The sequence below is a fragment of the Panthera onca genome, chromosome A2 (genome assembly GCF_046562875.1).
Source record: "Panthera onca isolate mPanOnc1 chromosome A2, mPanOnc1 haplotype 2, whole genome shotgun sequence".
Lineage (NCBI taxonomy): Eukaryota > Metazoa > Chordata > Mammalia > Carnivora > Felidae > Panthera > Panthera onca.
Window position 1 is genome coordinate 25,595,576 of NC_138340.1, and position 26,219 is coordinate 25,621,794.

The 26,219-nt window shown below is 36.2% G+C and overlaps 1 protein-coding gene across 2 annotated transcripts in view; it reads right to left on the reverse strand.

The window, feature by feature from the left end:
* DNAH12 (dynein axonemal heavy chain 12) overlaps nucleotides 1-26,219 on the reverse strand; it is a 211,253-nt gene that overhangs the window by 142,277 nt on the left and 42,757 nt on the right. For both annotated transcript variants that reach the window (XM_081794954.1, XM_081794955.1), the window contains 13 exons: nucleotides 19,310-19,495; nucleotides 17,731-17,931; nucleotides 16,745-16,939; nucleotides 14,191-14,312; nucleotides 13,809-14,091; nucleotides 11,419-11,538; nucleotides 10,746-10,902; nucleotides 10,344-10,516; nucleotides 6,515-6,667; nucleotides 5,763-6,002; nucleotides 5,175-5,420; nucleotides 4,513-4,632; nucleotides 1,998-2,107 (listed from right to left, as the gene is read on the reverse strand). In XM_081794954.1, the coding sequence (XP_081651080.1) occupies nucleotides 1,998-2,107; nucleotides 4,513-4,632; nucleotides 5,175-5,420; nucleotides 5,763-6,002; nucleotides 6,515-6,667; nucleotides 10,344-10,516; nucleotides 10,746-10,902; nucleotides 11,419-11,538; nucleotides 13,809-14,091; nucleotides 14,191-14,312; nucleotides 16,745-16,939; nucleotides 17,731-17,931; nucleotides 19,310-19,495 (2,306 nt within the window). The remainder of the gene's footprint in view (nucleotides 1-1,997; nucleotides 2,108-4,512; nucleotides 4,633-5,174; nucleotides 5,421-5,762; nucleotides 6,003-6,514; nucleotides 6,668-10,343; nucleotides 10,517-10,745; nucleotides 10,903-11,418; nucleotides 11,539-13,808; nucleotides 14,092-14,190; nucleotides 14,313-16,744; nucleotides 16,940-17,730; nucleotides 17,932-19,309; nucleotides 19,496-26,219) is intronic.

Genomic DNA, 26,219 nt, shown 5'->3' on the forward strand with positions numbered 1-26,219 from the left:
AAAGAATAATCTAGCCCATCCTTACTGGAGAGAAATTAGTTCCCAGAAGGGGGTAAAGTATTCTTAAGACTTAAATATGTGGTAATGACTTAGAGGCCAGGTTGTTGGTGGCAAATTAACCATTATTACAGGCTAAAAAAAGATTGGCAATTAATGTTATGCAATGATGAAACATTTGGCAAATTTGTTCGTTGAGATAACTTGGAATACAGATAATATACATAATGAAATTGTCATTTTAGGAAAAAGGGTAGTAAACAGATGATTATTAATATATGATGGCAGCTGATGGCTGCATTTAACAAAGAACTACAGGAGAGAAATGAGCCCAGAAAAAATAGCCAGTTTGAAAGTTGGAATGAAAGAACAGAGGGAGTCCAGAAATTCAGGAACCTATAAGCAACTTATTCTTATTCCCAACTGGTAAATAAAGATAATTTGAGAAAGCCTTTGAACAACAAAAATCTACTCAGCCTGGCAACAAGGATCACATTAAGGGTAGGGCCATTGTATCACTTTATTAAAATCTATGAAAGATTAATATAGTTTCCAGTAATCATTTCAGGAGGATAAAATAATTCAGGAAAAATAGGTTAAGTTTGTGGCCTTCCCAATTAAGCCTGATCAATTCAACGATACTGCAAGGAAATTTATAAAGGTATGACTTAGTAAGGACTGTAGTTGTAGCTACTGGCACATAGAGCTGCCTGGAATCAAATAAGTTTACCAAGTTTTTGAGGGAGTTTACTGACAAACCATGAGTCTAGACTAAAACATGTGAATGTTCAAGACTTAAAAATGATCCTCACGTATTAGATGCATAAGGGTTGATTGTATTAGTTCCTGTATTTTTTTTTTTAGTTTTTCAATTCCATCTATTTTTGTCTACATTTGAAAATTTACACAATGTGAAGCTGTTTAATTTTTTTTATCCTGCCTTTAAAAAAAATCATAACTTTTGAGACCTCAACTTTCTATAGGCAGGAAGCAGGCTAAAAACATTTCTCAGCTCCCAAAGACATATTCTCTATTGCCTACTTTACATGTGACTTTACAGGGAAAAAAATGAAGATGGAAAGCTCTCTCAAGAAAGTTGAACCAAGGTCCACAGAGAACAATTAACAGGAAAGACCCTTCCAGGGAGCAAAACCATGCAAAAGCAGATCCAGGTTTTAGGGGATCTAAAGTTTATACAGTTAGTGGAGTGGGCTCTCCAAGGAAAAAATTATATATGTAACTACTGATGCAAAATGTCCACAGCCACTTTAATGACACCCTATATAATAGAGCATGTATATCAAATGATTATGACTCCTTGGAAAGCCCTCTACAAGTGAAAGAACCTGAGGTTTAAATGATCAGTTTCGTAGTCAATGTATCTCTGGAACTGGGGCTCCTCACATGCCCAGCTGGGTTTCAGGACTGCTACCCACAATTGCTGAACTGTCTCCAGTTCTTCAACTTCTGGCTGGTAGTGTTTGCTCCAATAACCTGTTCTGGGAAGCCCACTATTATAATGAAGACTGGTGTGTGGAGGGCAGATAACTTGTCTTTCTACTTTGTAGGTCTTTGGATCATGAGGAACAACTTCCAAATCTGATATAGAAACCATCATGCATCACCTAGAGAGCCTGAACTTTGAGTATGGTTCATTGACTAGAACTTTTAAGTTGTATTCCTGGGAAGGGAAGAGTGTGTTTTATGTGCACGAAGGAGAGTAAATAACACATTTGATGACCAAAAGGGCAAATTGTGGTGGTCATTAGTGCTACATCACTGAATGAGGACACCTTACCAATCCATGTTGTATGGGCAGCATGAGACGGAAATAAACCTTTGTTTTTAAGCCACTGGGATGGGAAATGGAGGATGGGGCTCTTTGTCTCTTAGCCTACCTGAGTAGCTGAATCTTTTAGTTAACAAATTGTAGTTGTTTTAATAGTTTAATTTGAAAACAGCATCTAACCATGGCAGACAATGATAATCTATAATCTTACCCATGTCTAACAATCATCATTTCATATGTCTGAATCATTTTTTCAAGAAAAAATTTAACTGGCTGAAGATTATGTACTTTGCAGGCTTCATGAGCACATTCCAAAAATTCCTAAAATAAAAGAAAAATGGAATGAATTCTTATAAAATGGTATTACAAATGATATCCATGTCTTATAAATGTAGACTTTTCATTTTAAAATAAAAAATTGTATCTTTTTATATTGATAAATTATTTCTTAAAGTTTTATTTTTAAAGCTGAATGTTTTAATTAAAAGGAAGAACAAATAGAATTAAATTACTTTAAAAATATTATTATTCCCTATTATAAGTTAATGATCATAGCACCATAACATTGGGTGCAGGCTGCATGGAAACAAATCCTTTTATTTTTATTTTTAAAAACTTTTAGTGTTCATTTATTTTTGAGAGAGACAGAGCATGAGCAGGGGAAGGGAAGAGAGAGAGGGAGAAACAGAATCTGAAGCAGGCTCCAGGTTCCAAGCTGTCAGCACAGAGTGCGTTGTGGGGCTCGAACTTGCAGACCGCAAGATCATGACCTGAGCCAAGTGACATTTTTCTAGATATGTCTGAGGCAAGGGCAATAAAAGCAAAAATAAACTATTGGGAAATCTTCAAAATAAAAAGCACAACAGAGGAAACAATCAACAAAACCAAAAGGCAACCTACTGAATGGGAGGAGATATTTGCAAATGACATATTTGATAAAGGGTTAGTATCCAAAATATATAAAGCAACTACAAAACTCAACACCCAAAACACAAATAATCCAGTGAAGAAATGGGCAAAAGACATGAATAGACATTTCTCCAAAGAAGACATCCAGATGGCCAACAGACACATGAAAAGATGCTCAACATCACTCATCAGGGAAATACAAATCAAAACTACAGTGAGATATCACCTCAGACCTGTTGGAATGACTAAAATCAAAAACAGAAGAAACAACAAGTTTTGGCGAAGATGTGGAGAAAAGGAACCGTCTTGTATTGTTGGTGGGAATGCAAACTGGTGCAGCCGCTCTGGAAAACACTATGGAGTTTCCACAAAAAGTTAAAAATTGAGTTACCCTATAATCTAGCAATTGCACTTTGGGGTATTTACTCAAAGAATACAAAAACATTAACTCAAAGGGATATATGCACCCCTATTTTTATTGCAGTATTAATGACAGCCAAATTATGGAAGCAGCCCAAATGTCCACAGATAGAGGAATGGATAAAGGTGTGGTATATACACAAAATGAAATATTACTCAGCCATAAAAAGGAATGAAATCTTGCCATTTGCAACAACATGGATGGAGCTAGAGAGTATAATGCTAAGTGAAATAAATCAGTCAGAGAAAGCCAAATAATACTTTATAATTGTACTCATATGTGGAAGTTAAGAAATAAATGAACAAGGGCAAAGAGAAAGAGAGAGAAAAAACAAACAAGAAACAGACTCTAGACAACAAATGAAAAGTTACCAGAGGGGAGGTTGGTGAAATAGGTGATGGGGGTTAAAGAGTACGCTTATCATGATGGGCACTGAGTGATATGTAGAACCGTTGAATCACTATATTGTACACTAATATTATACTATAAGCTAACCATTCTGGAATTAAAAAACTTAATTAAAAATTTGTATCTTGACTTTCCATAATAATAGCTATTAAATAGCAGACACTTATGTGTATACATATGTATATATATGCACATTATAATGTCTATAATTTAGAAGAAATTGGAAATAACACATGGTTTATTTCCTTTAATTTTTTTTTTTTTAACATTTACTTATTTTTGAGAGACAGAGAGAAGCAGAGCATGAGCAGGGGAGGGGGAGACAGAGAGAGACACAGAATCCGAAGGAGGCTCCAGGCTCTGAGCTGTTTGTTAGCACAGAGCCCGACGTGGGGCCCAAACCCACGAACTGCAAGACCATGACTTGAGCCGAAGTCAGACGCTCAACCCACTGAGCCACCCAGGAGCCCCCACTTTAAAAATAAAAAAAGTCAGGGGGCACCTGACTGTCTCAGTCAGTGGAGCATGCAACTCTTGATCTCAGGGTTGTGAGTGTGAGCCCCATGTGGCAGGCAGACATTACTTAAAAATAAAATCTTAAAAAAAAAAAAAAATGTCAGCCTATTACTTAAATTTGAAAAATCCTTATGTTAACTACAGGATGTTTTGCCACTTGCAGTTTCCCATCTTTTCTACCTGCCAAAGTACACAATAGCATTATAGTATACATTGTAGACTTACTATAAATCACAAGATAGGAAATCAAAGAGTACTCCTTCTCTTAGAACATTATCTTTGATCTGAATCTTGTTGACATTGGTATCATACAACAGAAGACACTAAATTTTATCATTCTCATTGATGAAAGTGGCCAAAGTAGGGGTTTATCCTCCAAATAGAATAATTTCACTTATTTGAAACTTTGGAAATGACTGAGTGATCAGATAAATTTATTTGCAAAATAAGTCATTCTCACAGGTTTACTTACATGATAGTCAGCTTCAGGAAGTTTAATACCAGGAAACAGATCACTAGTTATTCCATTAAATAAGGGGACATCATGTGATAGAAACTTCGGTTCATTTACATCCTTAATTGATCGAAGAAGCTAAAATCATCCAAATAGTGCAATAGAAGTTAATTGTCCTTATTCCTCACCCTCCCCACCACCAAAAGTCAAAGTTCCTTTCACATTCATCTATGGAATCCTCCTACTAAAACACCAACTTTATATTCATATAAAGTATAATGAATAACATAACCCCAAACTATTATTTCAACCTCACATAAAAAGGCTTAAAGCAGGGGCACCTGGGTAGCTCAGTCGGTTAAGCGTCCGACTTTGGCTCAGGTCATGATCTCACGGTCCATGAGTTCGAGCCCGCGTTGGGCTCTGTGCTGACAGCTCAGAGCCTGGAGCCTGTTTCAGATTGTGTCTCCCTCTCTCTCTGACCCTCCCCCGTTCATGCTCTGTCTCTGTCTCAAAAATAAATAAATATTTTTTTTAAAAATTTAAAAAAAAAGCTCAAAGCAACAACTTTCTTATTTGCCTATTTATAGCTCCAGATCAACCTTCCTAAAATCAAAACAAAACAAAACAAAAAAAGATCTTCTACTGAAGCTTTCACGGTGTATATATTTAATACTTACAAGTATATCTTCATTTTCATTTGGAAATTTTAGTTTAAGGTTTCCAGCAGCCACTAAAACCGCTTTTACTGCTCGCATTCCATAGTCGTAATGAAACTGTGAGGAGAGCTGCTCTGAGCAAAGCCTGTAGGTCATTACGATCTTCACGGACAGAGGTTTTGCATTCAAAAATCCATAGGAGTAGAGGGAGATTTCTGCTATGAGGGCATAGTTTGGAACCATCATAGCCACTGTTCTAAAAAGAACCTGAAGTATATAATGAACGAAATATATTATTTTTTAAAGGAAACCATTTTTTTTAAAAGATGAGCACAAGCACCCCAACAGAATGCAGTGAGATTCACATTTATTCCCCCAATGCAGCAAGATTTCACTATCTCTGTGTTTTTTTTTTCTCAGCAGTGTTCTAATGGTTTCACATACTTTAATATGTGTTAGACACCCAAAAAATGTTTTTAGAGGTTTACCTTACAGCTATTGTAAGAGGCAAAGGGGAGATTTACAAATATATGTGGGAAAATCACACCATTTTGAGTGGATTATGCTGTTATTTTTGATTAACAAATTTATATTCTTATAAAATATTACCTTAAGATTGTCTGGCAATTCAGAACGTCCTGCATAGCCAGGATTCATCGTGATAGCTACAAAACAGTTTGGATTGAGCTTAAGTTCTGTCCCTTCAAAAATAAACACATCCAGTTTCTGTTGAATGGCTCTCTGAATGCAAAGGATCTGTTGAGCTACCACTGACAACACTTCCAACTCAATTCGATTAAATTCATCAAAGCAAGCCCAAGCACCAGAAGAAGCCAATCCTTTAAAAAACTAAGGACAAGGAAAAAGGAGATGAGTTTTCATATGACGGGGCATCATCTGTTAAACAAATATTTAATCTTTTAAGTCAAAACTGAAAATGAAGACTAATAATCCCTTCAGATAAAAAGAATGTCTTATAGAGGGCAGAGGGGTTTGTGGGAGGGGCGATGGGCTAAATGGGTAAGGGACTTTAAGGAAGACACTTCGGATGAGCACTGGGTGTTATACATAGAGGATGAATCACTGGAATCTACTCCTGAATTCATTGTTGCGCTATATGGTAACTTGGATGTAAATTTAAAAATTAATTAATTAATTTTTAAAATTTACTGGTCACAATTTTTATTTTTCTAAAAATAAATAAATAAATAAATAAAACCCTTAAAAAAAAAAAAAGGATGTGTTTACCTCTATAACTGAAGTTCAAGCAATGCATAAACCATATTCACATAATGTTTAAATGTTCAGTTTATCCAGTTGGACATAGCTATAGATTTGTAACATTTAATATGAAACTTTACCTTTCCCATGGCTAGATAATCTAGCCCATCTGAACAGTTGAACACCACACATTGGACAGCAAGAGCTTTAGCCAAGTCCTTGGTAGTTTCAGTTTTTCCTGTGCCTGCTGGCCCCTCTGGAGCTCCTCCAAGGTTTAAATAGAAGGCACCTATCTGAAAAGAAACATACATTTTCAAAGAAATCCTTGCATAACTGGACAAAAAAAAATAACTATATAATAGACGATTGCTTAGAAAATGGATTGAGTCTTATTTGTGTAGCTTCAAAGAGGCACTAATACAATCATACTGTTCAGTTAATTTTTACTATGCAATTTTTCAGCTGCATGAGGAAAAAGCAGTTCCAGAAAAAGTAAAAATGTATCAAAATCTCCTTGTATTATAGTATGTCATGGGTATCCCATTTGCCTTTAAAAACAAAAAGAATCTAGCCTTGAGGTATTAACATTTGGTCAGAAAGGTTTAACTAGAGACTGTTGTGGAGATCATTAATAACAATCTCCATGGCTAGCTGCCAAAAGTCAACACCTGAAAATGAGTGTTGTAAATGGGAGCCCATCAATTGGAAGGGACACAATACCTATCATATATCTTTGTCTATAATTCACCCTGGCTATGGCATTTCACTCTTGGTATGTTCTCCATTTTCTCCATTCCTACAACACTGTTTTGTACTTCTCTTACCAGTAGGATCACTGTCTACCTTGCCTTACATTAATTTTGTACATTGTTTTTTTTCTCCCAGTTAGTCTTTAAGCCCCTTAAGAACAATATCAGCAGTAACTGAATTCTTCCTGAATTCTTCCCCAAAAGGACTAGAACAATGGTTGGAAATTTTTAGAAGCATGTAAATTATAGTCAACTCCAACCATGGGGTTTATTTCAAGAAAACTAGTATAAGAGTTTGTAAAATTTAACTCCTTTAAAAAAAATAGGGTTAAAGGACTAAAGTTGTACATATGAGGAGGTAAGGGATATGTGGGAACTCTCTGTACTTTCTTTTGCTGTACTAATTTTGCTATGAAACTGAAACTTCTCTAAAAAGAAAGATCTATTAAAAAATAATTTAAGGGGCTCCTGGGTGTCTCGGTTGGTTAAGCATCTGACTTTGGCTCAGGTCTCTCAGTACATGAGTTCAAGCCCGACATCGGGCTCTGTGTTGATAGCTCACAGCCTGGAGCCTGCTTCGGATTCTGTGTTTCCCTCTCTCTGTGCCCCTCCCCGGCTTGCACTCTCTCTCTCTCTCTCTCTCTCAAAAATAAACATTTTTTAAAAATTAATAATTTAATAATAAAATAAAAATAAAATTTTTGATTAAATAAAGGCTATATCAATATTTTACCCACCTTAAGTTTGTAATAAATGCTATACCGTTAATGCCCATTAACTTGATTGCTGGAAACCTCAGGTTTTTCCTTCATTATTTCAAGAAAATGCTTACAAATTTTTCAATGTCTAATGTTATATACAAGTTTAATGGGATTCTGACCTTACAACTGGAAGCTGTGAGCTTCCACAAATATTCACAGCTTCTGATTTCACCAAGGTCCCACATAGGACACAGAAGCTTGAGATTCATTTACACAACAAATATTTAGGGATTGACCATGTACCTGTTCACTACTAGAGTAGAAACCAAGACAGACATGGTCCCTGCCCTCAGGCAGCTTTCCAAGAAAATAGGTGGTTTGGTGAAATATTTTATCATAGCTGCATTGGCAGCCTTTACCAGCCATTGCCTCTATCTTCCAATTGCTGAATCAGCTACAAATAGCTCACAACTGTCCTTTTCTCCTGAAAATTGCCCTTGACAAATAGGAGCTACCTTATCAGCAAAAACCTGAAAGCTTCCTCACCTGAAAGCTTTACCTTTCAAAGTAAACCTGTCAGTTTACCAGCAAAAAAAAAAAAATGGGTTTACATGGAAACAGCAGACAATTGCAATTCTTGACACACAAACTGCTGCAAAACCATAGGCAACTCTAGGAAACAGAGGAGAGGAATGCTCTTTTATAGAGGAAAGGGGGGCTTTGGGAGGGGCCACTATAAACAAGAAGTCCATTGGAGGAAACTGGGAGTTCCAAGTGTAGTGGCTTTTCATTGGCTGAGTTGTGACAGTTTCTCAATGGCTGGGATCTTGCCAGACAAGAACAAAATCCTTATTCCTGCTGGGGTAATCAAGTACATGTTTCTTCCTGTCAGGAATGTAAAGTACATCTCCTCCTGTTGGTTTTGCAATTGATAATGAATGGTAGTAGGGCTTGAGAGCTTCTCCTTCATGGCCTCCCAACTCCATTTTAGTGAGGTTTGCCTTTCTTAATTTTCATACCCCTAACCCCAGGAGTGACTGATAGCCAAGGGCCATAAGGAGATATAAAAGCCAGGCCCCTTGCCTTAAAGAGGGGTACCCCCATAATGTCATCCATGCTCCAAAGCTCCCCCTGAGATCAGGCTAAATCTGTATATCTGTTAAAACTACATCCTTACTTTTCCCTGTTTTCCTCACTTCCCTACAGGCTTTTACTGAAAGCATTCCCTAGTAAATCATTTACCCAAGAATCCCCCATTTCATCTCTGCTTCTAGAGAACTCAAAGATACTTTAATGTCACTTACTCAGCACAGGTGGATTGGTGTTTCTTGATGCTTCTCCTCAATTTCCAGGTAGGGTTGCCAGACTTAGCAAATAAAAATACAGAATTCCCAGTTAAATTTGAATTTCAGATAAACAATGAATAATTTTTTAGTGGAAGTATGTCCTGTATGATATTTGGAACACACTTATACTAAGAAATTATTTGAAATTCAAATTTACCTGAGAATCCTGTATTTTACACAGCAACCTTATTCCAAGGTGTTTGGGATTTTTTATAGTCCTAACTTCATCTTCCAAAGCTTCTCAACAAGCACAGACCTTATCACCACCCCCTACACTTCAGCTCTCTCCCTCCTATTCAACACACCTAACTCTTTAGGGGTGCCTGGGTAGCTCAGTCGGGTAAGCGTCCAACTTTGGCTCACATCATGATCTTGCGGTTGGTGAACTTGAGCCCCATGTCCGGCTCGGTGCTGACAGCTCAGAGCCTGGAGCCTGCCTAGGATTCTGTGTGTCCCCCCCACCCCCACCCCTCCCTCTCCGCTCCTTCCCCACTCATGCTGTGTCTCACTCTCAAAACTAAATAAACATTAAAAAAAGCAGGGGGAGGGGGACGGGGGGCGCCTGGGTGGCTCAGTTGGTTAAGCTTCTGACTTCAGCTCAGGTCATGATCTCACGGTTCATGGGTTCAAGCCCCACGTCAGGCTCTGTGCTGACAGCTCAGAGCCTGGAGCCTGCCTCACATTCTGTGTCTCCCTCTCTCTGTGCCCCTCCCCTGCTCACACTCTATCTCTCTCTCTCTCTCAAAAATAAATAAAAATTAAAAAAAAAAAAAAAAGAACTAACTTGGAGTTCTAAGGCCCAGATGGACTTTATTCATCTTCCTGTCATGTCTCCCAGGAGTCTCACAAAAACCAAATCCATTCCCTGAAGCTCCAGTTTTCTCTTTAAATCTCTAATACCTTCTTTTTCTAATTATCCCGAATGGTAATGACTCATGATTTTCAAACATTAGAATCCAAACACTCTTGTATTCTACAAAAGCACCCAGAAGTAAATATTCATTGCTATAGTTTCACATAAAGGGAATTGGGATTAGGAAGGGATAGCTCTATTCAACTATTACAGATAAAAGAATAAAATGAGGACAGCCATGTTAAATTTGGACAAGGAAACATGACACCACACCAAAAAGTAATCTTTAATGTATGAATTAAAATAATTTAAATGCATACCAATGTTCTGTAACACCTGTCAGTTAGAGGAGTAATGACAAGTCGAGGTGAATTACCAAGATATTCATAAGCATATTTTACATTGCAATTAATGATACGAACTCGAGCATTGTCATATTCCCAATAATATCGAAGCTGAGCAAGCCACTGAAAATCTGTGTCATGTGAGACACCTAGAAAGAAGAAAGTAAAAGAGACAATCCTGAAATGTAAAAATAATTTGAAAAATAGGTATTCTATCATTTTTTATAATAGCAAATATTAAAATAATTTGTTTTCCAGTTTATAGAAAAGATGACATAAAACAAATCTTGTGGGGAGAGGAAAAGATGTACAGTATAAATCTTTGTTTCTAGAAGCTATTAATATTTACCTTTAATATTAAAGAAAAGAGTCACATACCCACATCAATCATGTCCATGACCACGTCTCTAGCATGGACATCAATTGTAACCAAAGCCCCCAGAGTAGTCCTGGTCTGCTTCGACAGTTTTCCCCTTACCAGTGCTACAATATCATTCAGTTGATTCTGGAGTTCCTGATAGTACTTCTTTAATGCCTACAAAATAAAAAAGGAATTAAACTAATGGTATATAGTAGCTAAAACATGTATTTTATATACCCTTTTACAAAACAATTTTGACATCATAATATATTTCAATACAGAAATTAATTACAGAACAGAGTAAGTTTGCCTAAGCTTCATAAAACACTAAGAACACATTTTCAAAGAATTGTAAATTTAATTTCTTAATGTTTATTTATTTTGAGAGAGAGAGAGAGAGCGCACAAGCATGGGAGCGCCAGAGAGAGAATCCCAAGCAGGCTTCTCACTGTCAGTGCAGAACCTGGCGTGGGGCTTGAACTCAGGAACCATGAGGTCATGACCTGAGCTGAAATCAAGAGTTGGGTGCTTAACTGACTGAGCCACTCAGGCACCCCAAAGAATTGTATAATTTTAATGCTACCTGTACAAACTGGTGGGAAGACTGCCGTTACAAAGAATAGATAAGCCAACTAAGAAACATAGCAGTAGAAAAGGATGTTATGTTAAAAAAAAAAAAAAAAGCTTTACCTCTGTCCCACCACTTATAACTTCTTGTGTCTCAGAAGTCCAGAACATTTGAGAAACACAAAGGACAACTTGTCCAGGCCACTCTAGAACCCAGTCTCTTCTTGCAGATTCTGGATAAGCCTGAATAATTAAAATGCATTCCTAACTTTAAAGATTATGGAAGGGGGGGAAAAAAAGCTAAATGTCTGAAATATTTGGTACATTTCATAGGTTAAAATATCACATAGTCATGAAAACTTTTAGCTGACTAAAAGAAAAATTGTTATTAATTATGTTTTTTAATCATTTGTTTACTCATAAGAGAATGGGAAGATGAACACTAATATGTTAACAATCAGTTGTCTCTGGAAGAATTTATTGTTGATTCTTCTGGAAATTGATTTCTTTATGATTTTTATGTTGCTTTGCTATGAGAAGTTGTCAAGTTTTCTACATAGAATACACACTAGTCCTATTATAATGAAATATAAGGGTTTTATTAATCCATAAAAAAATAAGTCTAACAGATTATATATATTGATGCCAGGTATAATTGAAAAGGAGACTATACAATCTAGTGGGAAACTGGATTAGTAGTTAGAACCCCTGTGTGATTTATCCATAGCTTTTCTAAAAACTTACATGACTAGAGTTATATTTTGAACAATTATATATTTGTTGAATTATACATAATTTAACTATCTGTGCTTTTGAGTTCAAAGCATGCTCTCGTTTCTCTTAATATTTTTATGTTCAAAATACATTAAAATGGATTTGGAGTGGGGCAGAGTTTAACCTTTAAAAACAATAACCTGCTTCATGTGATAATAGTAGATTCAAATTATAAACGGAAAAAATATAACTGCAGAACAAAATTTGAAGTTGATGCTAATGGAAACTATATTTTAAAAATGTTTTTAAATGTTTATTATTTTGAGAGAGAGAGACAGAGTGCAAGCAGGGGTGGGGCAGAGAGATACAGGGAGACACAGAATCCGAAGCAGGCTCCAGGCTCTGAACTGTCAGCACAGGGCCCGAAACAGGACTCGAATCCACGAGCTGTGAGATCATGACCCGAGCTGAAATAGGACGCCTAACCAATTGAGCCACCCAGACTCCCCAGAAACTATATTTTTAATACAATAACACCATCTTAGATAAAATGATGTTAAACATAAGGATAGAAACATATTATTACTTAAATGTGTTTTATTAGGAATGTTTAGAAATAAAAACAAATGACAAGTTTCAAAGAATGTATGAGCTATTGCCAGATACATAGAAAAAATATTTCTGTACTAATAAAGAAAATACTTTCATGGATAATGTTGATTTTTTTTCCTATGTGTTTTAATCTGTTTGGGATCACAAATGGAAAAGGGGGAGAAAAAGTCAAGATTTATCTTCAGGAACCCTGAAGCTGAATACAATAGCCATTGTAGTAAGATGAGCATTATAGGATGAAGGAAAATGGATACCTCACTCATATAAAGTGAGTCGCTGGATTATAAAGCTGCAATGTCTTTTAAAATAATTTTTTTGGGGGGTGCCTGGGTGGCTCAGTCAGTTAAGTGTCCGACTTCGGCTCAGGTCATGATCTCATGGTTCGTGGGTTTGAGCACTGCATCAGGTCCTGTGCTGACAGCTCAGAGCCTGGAGCCTGCTTCGGATTCTGTCTCCCTCTCTCTCTGCTCCTCCCCTGCTCATGCTCTGTCTCTCTCTCTCCTTCAAAAATAAATAAAAACATTTAAAAAATTTTTTAAATAACTTCTTTTTTTAACTACATAACTGTTCCTTTGTGGTCCTAAAGACAGAAATATACTGAATTTTATTATTCAATATTAATAGTAGATTAGGTTAATTGGATTAGCATAAGTAAGTTACATGTAGTGCTCAGGTGTTACATTTTTTTCAAATATTATATACCCTCTTTTAATGTTTGTTCATCTCACTTCCAGTTTCTAAGTAATTGTTTAGGTGTAAACAGCAGTAGACCGTTCATTTAATACCCCCATCTGAGGTTCTTTTTGATCCCAGGGGCTGTATACAGACTACCTAGATGTTCTCCTACTTTCTCTTTATCTGGTGAATTCCTACTTTGGGTCTCACTTTCAATTTCACTTCCTCCAAGAACCTATCACTAGAAACGTCCCCCTCTCCATATTCTAAATTATATATACCTTGCCTATTCTTTCTCATAACACCTATTGTCTTTTGTAGCACTTAATTATATACTGTTATCAATTCTTAACTAATATCATTATCTTAATAATGTTAGAAACAAAGAGTAAAAAATAATGGTTTTACGCAGTAAGAACTGTAAGTGTTAATTTACCAGCACACATTCAAAACCTCCTAAAAAGAAAGCATTCACGGAATATATGGTGTACATTAAATCTCAGGAAACATACCAGCCTGGCTGCAGCGATCACATCGTGAATACTCCGGAGCATTAAATCTTCCACTTGAATGAGCCACTTTTCTACAGCACCTCGTGCTGCAGACGTGGAAATAAGTGCAATCAGTTCCACTCGCTCCCCTTCAGAGCTATACATGGCCTTAATGTCCAAATTGGGAAGGAATTCCAGTTTAGCAATGCCCTCAAAGCATTTTTTTAAATGAGGTTGAACTCTTAGTGGATCTTTGGTCTCTGACAAAATCTCTAACATTTCATCATTAGATAAGAAGAAAAAACTAGAGAAAAACATGCAAATACAAATGCTTTAGTTGTAATTAATTCATCACACATCAGAAAATAATTTTAATTATAGCACAATTAATTATCCATCATACCGAGGGAAGAAAAGCCGTTTTTTTTCAAGATACGTATTGAGCCCTTTCATAATTTTCTCCAAAAGTTCATTGCAGTTCTGCAATTTTTCCAATAAACCTGTTAAAGAAGTAGCAGCAAGGACCTAAAAGATACACATTTGTTTAGGTCAGCACTTACATACCAGATATAATTATAAGACCTATGCATTAATCTATAGTATATGTCAAAAATGTAGAAATGTCAAAAGGCTTATGAAAATTGTAAATTTTTTGTAATGTAAAACTATTATAATTCAATAAATCATAAATATTCTTATCCAAGGATGCAAGTTACAAATGAGAAGTTATGACTCTCATGCACATTTTCATTTCTCCTATATTGTTCTGAATGATGTGGGAAAAGTCTGTTAGGATGGTGTGTGGTTTAATTTTTACATTTATAACCATCAACTATAAACTTAACAATCTACAGTATGAGTTGGCAAATTGTATCCCATGGGCTAAATCCAACCTGCTGCCAGTGTCTTTCTTTCTTTCTTTTTTTTTTCAGCTTTATAAGGTATAATTGACAAATAAAAATTTTATATAGTTAAGGTATACAACTTGATGTTTTGATATATGAATACACCATGCTGCCAGTTTTTGTACGACCTGTGAACTAAGAATTATTTTTATACTTTTAAAAGGTTGAAAGAATTGGGACACCTGGGTGGCTCAGTTGGTTAAGTGTCCGACTTCAGCTCAGGTCATGATCTCACAGTTTGAGCTTGAGACCTGCATCGGGCTCTGTGCTGACAGCTCAGAGACTGGAGCCTGCTTCGGATTCTGTGTCTCTCTCTGTTTCTGCCCCTCGCCTGCTCACACTCTGTCTCTCTCTCTCTCTCTCTCTCTATCTCTCTCTCTTTCAAAAATAAATGAACATTAAAAAAAAACTTTTTTTAAGGTTGAAAGAGGGGCACCTGGGTGGCTCAGGTGGTTAAGCACCTGACTTCGGCTCAGGTCATGATCTCACCGCTTGTGAACTTCGAGCCCCGCATCGGGCTCTGTGCTGAAAGCTCAGAGCCCGGAGCCTGCTTCCAGTTCTGTGTCTCCCTCTCTCTCTGCCCCTCTCCCACTCATGCTCTGTCTCTTTCTCTCAAAAATAAATAAACATTTAAAAATGTTTTAAAATTAAAAAAATTTTGAAAGAATTAAGAGAAAAATCATATTTCATGGCATGTGAAAATGTCACTGTCCAGAAACAGTTGACTGTAACACAGACACATCCATTCAGTTACGTATGGTCTCAGGCTGCTTTCTCCCTACTACAATGGCAGAGTTGAGTACTTGCAAAAAAGACTGCCTGTCTCACAAAGTCTAAAATATTTATCATCTGGTCCACTGCAGAAAAAATATACTGACTTCTGGTCTATAACAAATCATGTCTCACAAAGGTTCTAAAGTCAATGTGTAAGACAAAATCCTCAAAACTCATAAATTTCAGTGTACTATTGACTCTCAAGAAGTCCAGCATGGCTAATTTTCACCCATTATTGAAACAAATTGTTATTTCTTAAGTTGAATGCCAGATTAAAAAAGTGGATGCTTATCTATGGACTATGCATACTATGTGCATGAAAAATACATAGTCTGTCTTTCAACATGAGAATCACACTCAACAAGGTGCTATAGTTACTAGGAGAGACACATAGCAAGTGAGGTCAACTGAGAGAACTGCAAATTTTTTTTTAATTAAAAAAAAAGTATTTTAGAGAGAGAGTGTGTGAGCAGGGGAGATGGGCGGAATCAGAGAAATAGAGAATCTTAAGCAGGCTCCCTGCAGCATAGAAACCGACACGGGGCTTGATCCCACGATCCTGGGATCTCGACCTCAGCTGACAACAAGAATTGGACATTTGGGACACCTGCATGGCTCAGTCGGTTAAGCTTCCAACTTTGGCTCGAGTCATGACCTCATGGTTGAGTTTGAGCCCCACATCAGGCTCACTGCTCACAGCTCAGAGCCTGCATCAGATCCTCTGTCCCCCTGCCCCTGGCACTTCCCTGCTCACACACCTTTCTTTCTCTCTCTCTCTCTTTCTCTCTCAAAACTGAATGAACATTAAAAAATAAAAGTCGGACAGATGTTCGGCCAACCAAGCCACCCAGGCATCCCAGAATTGCAGATTCTTTATTCCTATCACTCCCAAGAATACAGAGTCATTAAGTGGAATATCAGGTGAATCACCTATACTCATTATCTCTCTCTATCCCTGCTACTCCTTTCTCTCTCTATCTTATTTCATTTTACAAGAGAACAGCAGTCAGTATGTGCCATAGTCAAGTGAGTTAAATGTACATTTGTGAGTCAGCTCCACTGTTAGTTACAAGTAGTGTATTATAAGAATTGAAAAGTAAAATTATTTTAATGCTTTGTGCTTTCTTATATTTTTCTGAACTTTCCAGTTTGTATTCAAAGAGCAGGTTTTGTTTTTGTAATCAGAAAAAACAACAACAACAACAAAAACAAATGCTTTCTTTAATAGCCAAAATGAAAGGTCCTCTTTATTTGTAAGAGAGAAAACAAACACTTCACCTTGGGATCTTTTTTACAAAACTTCATGATATCTCTCCAATGTCTGTCTACTGTCTGAAACTGACGCCCTTCTTCTGGCATCTGTTGCATGATATCCTCAGAACAAAAAATGGGCTCCAAGTATAGCCACTGAGCTTGTACTTTTAACCATTCATCAATCGTTTCTTGTATTCGAATCAAACGGTCTTCCCAGGCCTTAATGAAAAGCACACTGTACTAAATTCCAATCATTAAAGAAAACCCATAAATTACAACAAGGAATATTTATTTAAAATTCACTGTTATTTAAAAATAATAAATAAATAAATAAATAAATAAATAAATAAATAAATAAATAAATAAAATTCACTGTTATTTTTAATCAATGCAAAACAGCTCAATGTCACTTATGGGTATCACATGGACTTCGAAAAACTCTAGGAAGTCCAAAGTTTTCCTAAATCATTGGAACTCACCATCGGAAATGACTGTAGTTACTTACACTAAACTCCTAATCTCTAGGGAATCATCCCAAGTCTGAAAAGCATCCAGTAATACCCTGCTGTATACCAGTGGTTATCAACCTAGTGACTATTTCACCCTCCACCTCAAGGGACATTTGACAATGTCTAGAGACATTTACATTTGTTACAACTGTTGAAGTGAGGGTGCTACTCATATCTTGTGGGTGTTAATGTTTCAGATCTGTTCTATATGATTCCACATTAATTTTTAAATATCCGTTCCTATATTTCACCCAAAGCTATCCACGAACTGACTTATTTCCACAGTAATATATATGTAATAAGATTACAGTTTTTGGGTGGTTTTTTTTTTTTAAGTAGCCTCCATACCCAGCATAGAGCCCAACACAGCACTTGAACTCACAACCCTGAGATCAAGACTGGAGCTGAGAGATCCAGCTGGACGCTTAACTGATTGAGCCACCTGGGCACCCCAAGCTTATAGCTTTTATAAACAACCGGAAACTATCATATTTGACATACCTTGATCTCTTTTTCAAACGGTTTGATGAAAGGTGAGCCTCTCATTGTCTGAGTTTTTATAATTTGATCATCAAGGAGAGTCTGAATCTCATCTACTGAAGAAAGAATAGAGACTCCAGTATCACGATATGGAGTTATATGAAAAGCAATATCATCCCAGGTTCCTATCATTGTATGCATGGCTTTCTCTAGTGAAAATTCCTAAAAGGGAGAAAAGAAAGAATGAGTTAGTGAAGAAAGGTCTTATTTACTGTACCAACTTTTCCCTGGTGAATCCAGTAATGAGTGCATTACACAGTAATTCTTTTTTTTTTAAATTTTTTTAATGTTTTATTTATTTTTTGAGAGCGAGAGACAGAGTGTGAGTGGGGGAAGGGCAGAAACAGAAGGAGACACAGAATTCAAAGCAGGCTCCAGGCTCTGAGCTGTCAGCACAGAGCCCGATGCGGGGCTCGAACCCACGAACTGTGAGATCATGACCTGAGCCAAAGTCTGACGCTTAACCGATGAGCCACCCAGGCACCCCTACACAGTAATTCTCTTAACATAATCTGTGGCGACACTGTAACTGTCTTTAGGTTTAAAAAGATTTCTTAAACAATTAAAAAATTCCTAAGAATAATATAGTAATTTTGCAGATAAACATAAGGGAAGGGAAACAAAAATAATATAAAAACAGGGAGGGGGACAAAACATAAGAGACTTATAAATATGGAGCACAAACTGAGGGTTACTGGAGGAGTTATGGGAGGGGGGGATGGGCTAAATGGGTAAGGGGCACTAAGGAATCTACTCCTGAAATCATTGTATGCTAACTATATCACTATATATGCTAACTATATCACTATATGCTAACTAATTTGGATGTAAATTTAAAAAAATAAAAATAAAATTAAAAAAAGAATAATAGTGTAGTTTTAAAAAATTCACTTGCTGTGAAAACTACCACTGCCAGTATTAAAATAGACACCAGAGGGGCGCCTGGGTGGCGCAGTCGGTTGGGCGTCCGACTTCAGCCAGGTCACGATCTCGCGGTCCGTGAGTTCGAGCCCCGCGTCAGGCTCTGGGCTGACAGCTCGGAGCCTGGAGCCTCTTTCCGATTCTGTGTCTCCTTCTCTCTCTGCCCCTCCCCCGTTCATGCTCTGTCTCTCTCTGTCCCAAAAATAAATAAAAAAACGTTGAAAAAAATAAATAAAATAAAATAAAATAGACACCAGAATAAAATAGCTGCTGGACCTTCTCTGAAGTGGCCTTTCTGCGGTCTATAGTCTGAAATGCCTTTGTATATTTTAAGAACGCTGGAAGACTGTACTCATTCTGCTAGAATGCAGACTCATCAAATGCCAACACACACATGAAGAGGTCAAAGGAGCCATTTCTAGCCCGGATTCAGGAAAAAGAAGTAACATAGAAGCACACACTTTGTAGGGTGGGGGGAGGGGGAAGAGTGGTCTTCTGTCAGGTTCCCCCATCTCCTCCCATTGCTATCCAGTACCATACACTCAACCCCAACAAAAACTGTGATTATTTTATTAACAAACTCATCAAATAAAGTGTTTCAGTTGATCTTCATATTTACCTTGCTTGCACCTGCACTTATCACTTCAAATTTTTCCAAGTATGGTGTAAGGTTTAATTTTAAAATTTTTCTCAGTGTAGTTCCAGAGTCTGGAGTCAAGTCATAGCCTACAATTTCTGATATCTGCTTCCAGTGACGAGCTCTCATTCCTGGATTGCACAAGATGGAGACAGTAGGGATATAGTCCTAACAGTGAAAGTATAAACAATAATGAGTCACTCTTTTGACTGACCCACACACATAGATTTTACAGATGAAACCTCAATAGTATAAACGTTTCTTGAGATTATTTAACATATTTGATTAGTCCAATCAAAATCCCAATTAGATTTGGAGGAGAAGAGAAACTAACAAAATGATTCTAAAGTTCATCTGCACAAATAAACATTTGGAAATAGCCTGGAAAATTATAAGAGCAAAAAAGAAGAGGAGTAAATGTTCCATAGAATATTAAAGTATGTGATAAAATTATGCTAATTAAAAGTGTGGTATTATTATAGAAACACAAAGCTGTATAAATATATAACATAAATTATAAATACACACACCTACACACATAACATAAATGCAGGAATGGCCTGCACCAAAATGCCAAAATGTAACTTCTGTTTGGAGGTGAAAATGAAACATCAAGTGAAAACACTTAGTTCATCATTCTTGATGTTGACATTAGGACATGTTCTTTAAAATCAGGAAGAAGATAAGCATAGTTATTGTTACTACTTCTAATCAACATTGTATTGAGTGTCCCAGCCAGAGAAGTAACATACATACATACATACATACATACATACATACATACATAAAAGATATGGGGATGACACCAGTCAGAACGGCTAAAATTAACAACTCAGGCAACAACAGATGTTCGCAAGGATGCAGAGAAAGAGGATCTCTTTTGCACCGCTGGTGGGAATGCAAACTAGTGCAGCCACTCTGGAAAACAGCATGGAGTTTCCTCAAAAAATTAAAAATAGAACTACCCTACGACCCAGCAATTGCACTACTAGTTGTTTATCCAAGGGATACAGGTGTGCTGCTTCAAAGGGATAGATGCACCCCAATGTTTACAGCAGCACTATCGACAGTAGCCAAAGTATGGAAACAGCCCAAATGTCCATCAACAGATGAATGGATAAAGAAGATGTGGGATATATATACAGTGGAGTATTACTCAGCCATCAGAAAGAATGAATGAAATCTTGCCATTTACAACTACATGGATGAAACTAGAGGGTACTATGCTAAGTGAAATTAGAGAAAGACAAATATACGACTTCACTTATATGAGGAATTTAAGGTACAAAACAGATGAACATTAGGGAAGGGAAGCAAAAATAATATAAAAACAAGGAGGGGGACAAAACATAAGAGACTCTTAAATACAGAGAACAAACTGAGGGTTGCTGGAGGGGTTGCTGATGAGGGGATGGGCTAAATGGGTGGGATGAGCACTGGGTGTCATACATAGGGCATGAATCACTGGAATCTACTCCTGAAATCATTGTTGCACTGTATGCTAACTAACTTGGATGTAAAATTTTTTAAATTAATTATTTAGTTAATAAAAAAACCAAGTAAGTCACAAGTGTTATTAATAAAATCATTTTGTGACTTCAAAAAAAAAGAATGATGAGTGGAATTCATTTTGATCAATATTCAAATGTTACTGAGATTTAACTAAAAACATTAATTTGATAAGGAAAATTTTAAGAATGATCTTAACTGGAATCCTTAAAGTAAGTCATGATATATAAAGGATTCTTTTTCAAGAATATAAAATTACAAAATCTATTCCTGATATCTCTCCTTTGTGTTTGGCTCAATATATGACTCATCAAAAGCTAAAATCCAAGGTTGGCTAGAATTAGTTTTTATATATAGAATACAAGGCACTTATTAGCATTATAAAATAATAAAATGTGAAGAAACTTAGATACTCTAAAAAAAAAAGATATGGGGAATAGAAATTTAAAAAACAAAACTACCCAAAGAAAACAAAAACACAAATTCAAAAAGATATGTGCACCTCTATGTTTACTGCAGCATTATTTACAACAGCAAAGATATACAAGCACCCAAGTGTCCATCAATAGATGAATGGAGAAAGAGGATGTGGTGTATATATACAATGAAACATTACTCAGACATAAAAATGAATGAGATCATACCATTTGCAACATGGATGGACCTGGAGGGTATAATGAGGAAAAAAAACCCTAACATTGTTCGCAAATTGTTGTCTGTGTACAATGACTGGATATTAAATTAATATAAAGAAAGTTAAAAGAACCACTGAATACAAGCCACAGATAAAAAGCATAATTAACAAAAAGATGAATTTATGATAGCAACAACAAAATAAAGTATGTAAGGATAAATTATTTTGAAAAAAAATTTAAGTTTATTTCTTTTTTAGTAATCTCTACACCCAATGTGGGGCTTGAACCCACAACCCTGAGGTCGAGAGTCACATGCTCTTCCAAATAAGCCACCTAGGCCTCCGTACCTAGGGATAAATTAAATGAAAGCTGTGCAAAGTTATTTCGGAGAAACTATGTTAAAGAAAACCTGGGGCACCTGGGTGGCTCAGTGGGTTAAGCGTCAGACTCTTGGTTTCGGCTCAGGTCATAACCTCATGGTTTGATAAATTCAAGCCCCTCATTGGGTTCTGTGCTGACAGTATGGAGCCTGCTTGGGATTCCCTCTCTCCTTCTCTCTCTGCCCTTCCCCACTTGCACTGTCTCTCAAAATAAATAAACTTATTTTTAAAAAAAAAGATGTGAAAGAAAATCTAAATAGAGATGTATACCACACACTGATAGATTCATTATTATATAAGTGACAAAGAATTATTATTCAGAATATATAAATTAACAACAAAAACAATGGAAACAAATACTGAAACAAAAATAACAAAAGAGTCAAAGGGCATTAATAGACATTTCACAGAAGAGGAAATATGAAATGTAAGTACTTCGAGGGCAGGGATTTTTTGTTCATATGACTCTAAGTAGGAAAATCAATAAATTAGATAAGTAAGCAATAATATATAGCAGTGAAAATGAATGACTACAGTCATTCCCAAGACATGGATGAGTTTTAGAAACATAATGTTAAGTGAAAAAAATCAAGTCACAGAAGACTACATACAGATGATATGTTTTTATAAATTGTTACATACAAATGTGAATTAACAACAAAAAAGAGAAATACAAACAGAATTTATGACACACTTATCTTCAAGGGAGATTAAGGGGCTTAAAATAGGGAAGGATCACATAGAAGGAAGCAAGAGTATTGATGATCTTTTAATTTTAAAGAAGAGGGGAGGGTTCATGGGTGTTCATTTTTTTCATAGCTTACATATATGTAACATATATTCTCCAAGTATTGGATAATAAAAATTTGCTAACAAAGGTAAAGAAAGAATACTTATCTTTTCCTCTTCCCAATCCAATTCAAAGCCCAACAAAATTATACTTGCACTTCTGGTCACCTCCTTAGTAAAGGCTTACCTGTTTTCCAAATGACAATATTAATTGCTCCGTGCCCTATTCTTTCAGAGGATGCTACCATCCTCTACCTATGAATTGCCTTATTCTACCTCGTACTACAACCAGTTGTTCACAGCCTATTTCTCTTTCCACATTGTGTTCTCTCTGACAGGCAGGAGCCAACTTGTGTGAACTGGACAACAACAATTTTAAACTATAAGACTCTAATGTCAATATCTAAGCCACTAATTATGTGAGAAAAATAAATAAAAGACAATTAGATTGGAAAGAAAAACATAAAACTACCTCTATTTACAGATTACATGATCTTGTATATAGAAAATTCTATGGAATTCATTTCTTTTTTTTCATTCTATATTTCAGTAATCTCTACACCCAACATGGTGCTCAAACTTACAACCCTGACATCAAGAGTCATATGTTCCACCAACTGAGCTAGCCACGTGCCCCAAAAAGGAATTTATTTAAGAACTGTTAAAACTTATAGATGAGTTCAGCAAGATTGCAGGATACAACATCAACATACAAAAATTACTTGTGTTTGTATAAACTAGCAATAAACAACCCAAAATTGAAAGTAAGGGAAAAAATCTCATGTACAATAGCATCAAGAAATACAAAATACTCGAGAGTAAATTTGATAAAAGAAATGCAACATTTGTAGACTAAAAATTACAAATAATTGTTAAATGAAATTAAAGAAGACCAAATAAAAGTAAAAATACTCCTTGCTCACATATTGAAAGAATTAATATTGTTAAGACAGCGATCTTCCCAAGTCAATCTAAAGATTCAATGCAATGCCAGCTTCCTTTTTTTAATGTTTAAAAAAATTTTTTTAATGTTTATTCATTTGAGAGAGAAAGAGAGAGAAGGGGGGAATGGGCAGAGAGAGAGGAGGACAGAGGATCAGGAGGAGACTCAGCTGACAGCAGTGAGCCTGATGCGGTGCTTGAACTCAGGAACTGTGAGATCATGACCTGAGCTGAAGTCCAATGCTCAACTGACTGAGGCCCCCAGGTGTGCCTAAGGTTTAAAATGTATTTTAATAAGTTGATACTGCATTGTTGCTCCACTTCTCAGAAAAATTCCAAGATATTAGGGACAAATAGAATATGGTACACAAGTAAAAAATGCACAGCATAACTAAGATAGGCAAAGCTAAGAGCTGCTGTCCTAGATGCAGCATATAGCAACACTCTTCCCAAGTTTGTGCTAGGTCTATCAACAAAAGTTGTGAACAGCAATATCATAGACACAAAGGGGCCATTCCTGGGTTGTCCTTATCCAAAGAAAATATGGAAGAAAGATTTTTCTAAAGACATACTAAATGAAAATCTTTAAGAGATTTCACGTCTTCCAAAAGCACAAGCAACAAAAGAAAAAAATATATATAAATGAGACATCATCAGAATTTAAAACTTCTGTGCTTCAAAACACATCATCAAAAAAAACTAAAAGACAATCCACAGATCACAATGAAAACAGCCATCAATATTTTGTTTTTAAAAAGAGTTTTGAAAATGATCACTTAACTAAAACTTGAAAGCTATAAATTAATTATTAAATTAATTATAAATTATAAATTATAAATTTATAATTATAAATTAATTATCCACACTCTCATGACAATTTTGTTGGTGAATAACAAACAGAGATCTATTTCTTTAAAATATATTTGTGCAGAAACTGCATATAACTCTAAGTTTTACTCCTAACATAAGTATGTTTGGGAGTATTCTATTCTATACTTGCCAGTGTGGAGAACAAAATAGTTTTTAAGAATAAAGAAGTATATATATATTTTCTGTATTTTACATGTAGTAGAATTATCATCAGAGGGTTTTTTTTGTATTCACAAGGTTATATGTGTATTGTAAAACAATAATGGTGAAGGAAATAAAAAGGCTTTTAAAATTTTGTTTTAAATATTTATGAAGTTATTATTCCAGAGAGTATAGTGATATCTTTTTTTTATATTTTTTTAAGTTTATTTATTTATTTTGAGAGAGAGGGAGAGAGGTGAGGGAGGGAGGGGCACAGACAGAGGGAGAGAGAGAATCCCAAGCAGGCTCTGTGGTGCCAGAGCAGAGCCCGACATGGGGCTTGAACTTACAAAACCGTAAGATCATGACCTGAGCTGAAACCAAGAGTCAGACGCTAACAGACTTATACACCCAGGTGCCTCAGAGAGTATACTGATATCTTAACAGCTTACCTAGATCATAAATTAATGAAAATGCACTTTTTAATAAAACCTGATACTTAAAATATATTAAAAAAATAAAATAATAAAAGACAATCCACAGAATAAATGGGAGAAATTTTTTTCTCCCCCCCCCCCCATTTTAGAGAGAGAGAGAGCATGTGTGTGAGCAGGGGAGAGTAACAGAGGGAGAGAGAGAGAATCCCAAGCAGGCTCTATGTTCAGTGCAGAGCCTGATGTGGGTCTTGATCCCACGACCCAGCCCAAAATCAAGAGTCAGACATTCAACTGACTGAGCCACCCAGGTGTTCCCAAATTTTTTAAATCATATATTTAATAAGGGACTTATCTCTAGAATATACAAAAAAAAAACCCAAACTACAATTAAATAAGAGACAAATAACCACTCAATTTAAAAATGGGCAAAGGATTTAAACAGATGTATTTCCAAAGAAAATATAAAAATGGGGATGCCTGGGTGGCTCAGTTGGTTAAGTGTCTGACTTCAGCTCACATCATGATCTCACGGTTTGTGGGTTCAGGGCCTGTGTCCAGGTCTGTGCTGACAGCTCAGAGCCTGGAGCGTGCTTTGGATTCTGTGTCTCCCTCTCTCTCTGTCCCTCCCCCGCTCATGGTCTGTCTCTCTCTGACTCTCAAAAATGAATAAATGTTTAAAAAAAATTTTTAGGGTGTTTCGGTGGCTCAGTCAGTTAAGTGTCTGGCTTCGGCTCAGGTCATGATCTCGTGGTTCGTGGGTTCAAGCCCTGCATCGGGCTCAGCCTGGAGCCTGCTTTGGATTCTGTGTCTCCCTCTCTCTCTCTGCCCTTGCCCCACTCATGCTCTGTCTCTGACTCTCTCAAAAATAAATAATTTTTTTTTTAATTTTTAAAGAAAATATAAAAATGGCCAATAAGCACAGTAAAAGATGTTCAACATCATTAGTCATTAAATAAATACAAATCCGAACCACAATGAGATACCACTTTATCCCACTGGGATGGCTATACTCAAAACAACAGACAATAACAAGTGTTGATCAGGATGTGGACACATTGGAACTCCTGTGCATTGCTGGTGGAAATGTAAAACAGTGAAGCCCCTTTGGAATATAGTCTGGCAGTTCCTCAAAAAGTTAAACATAGAATTTTCACTCCTACGTATATACTCCAGAGGAGTGAAACATATG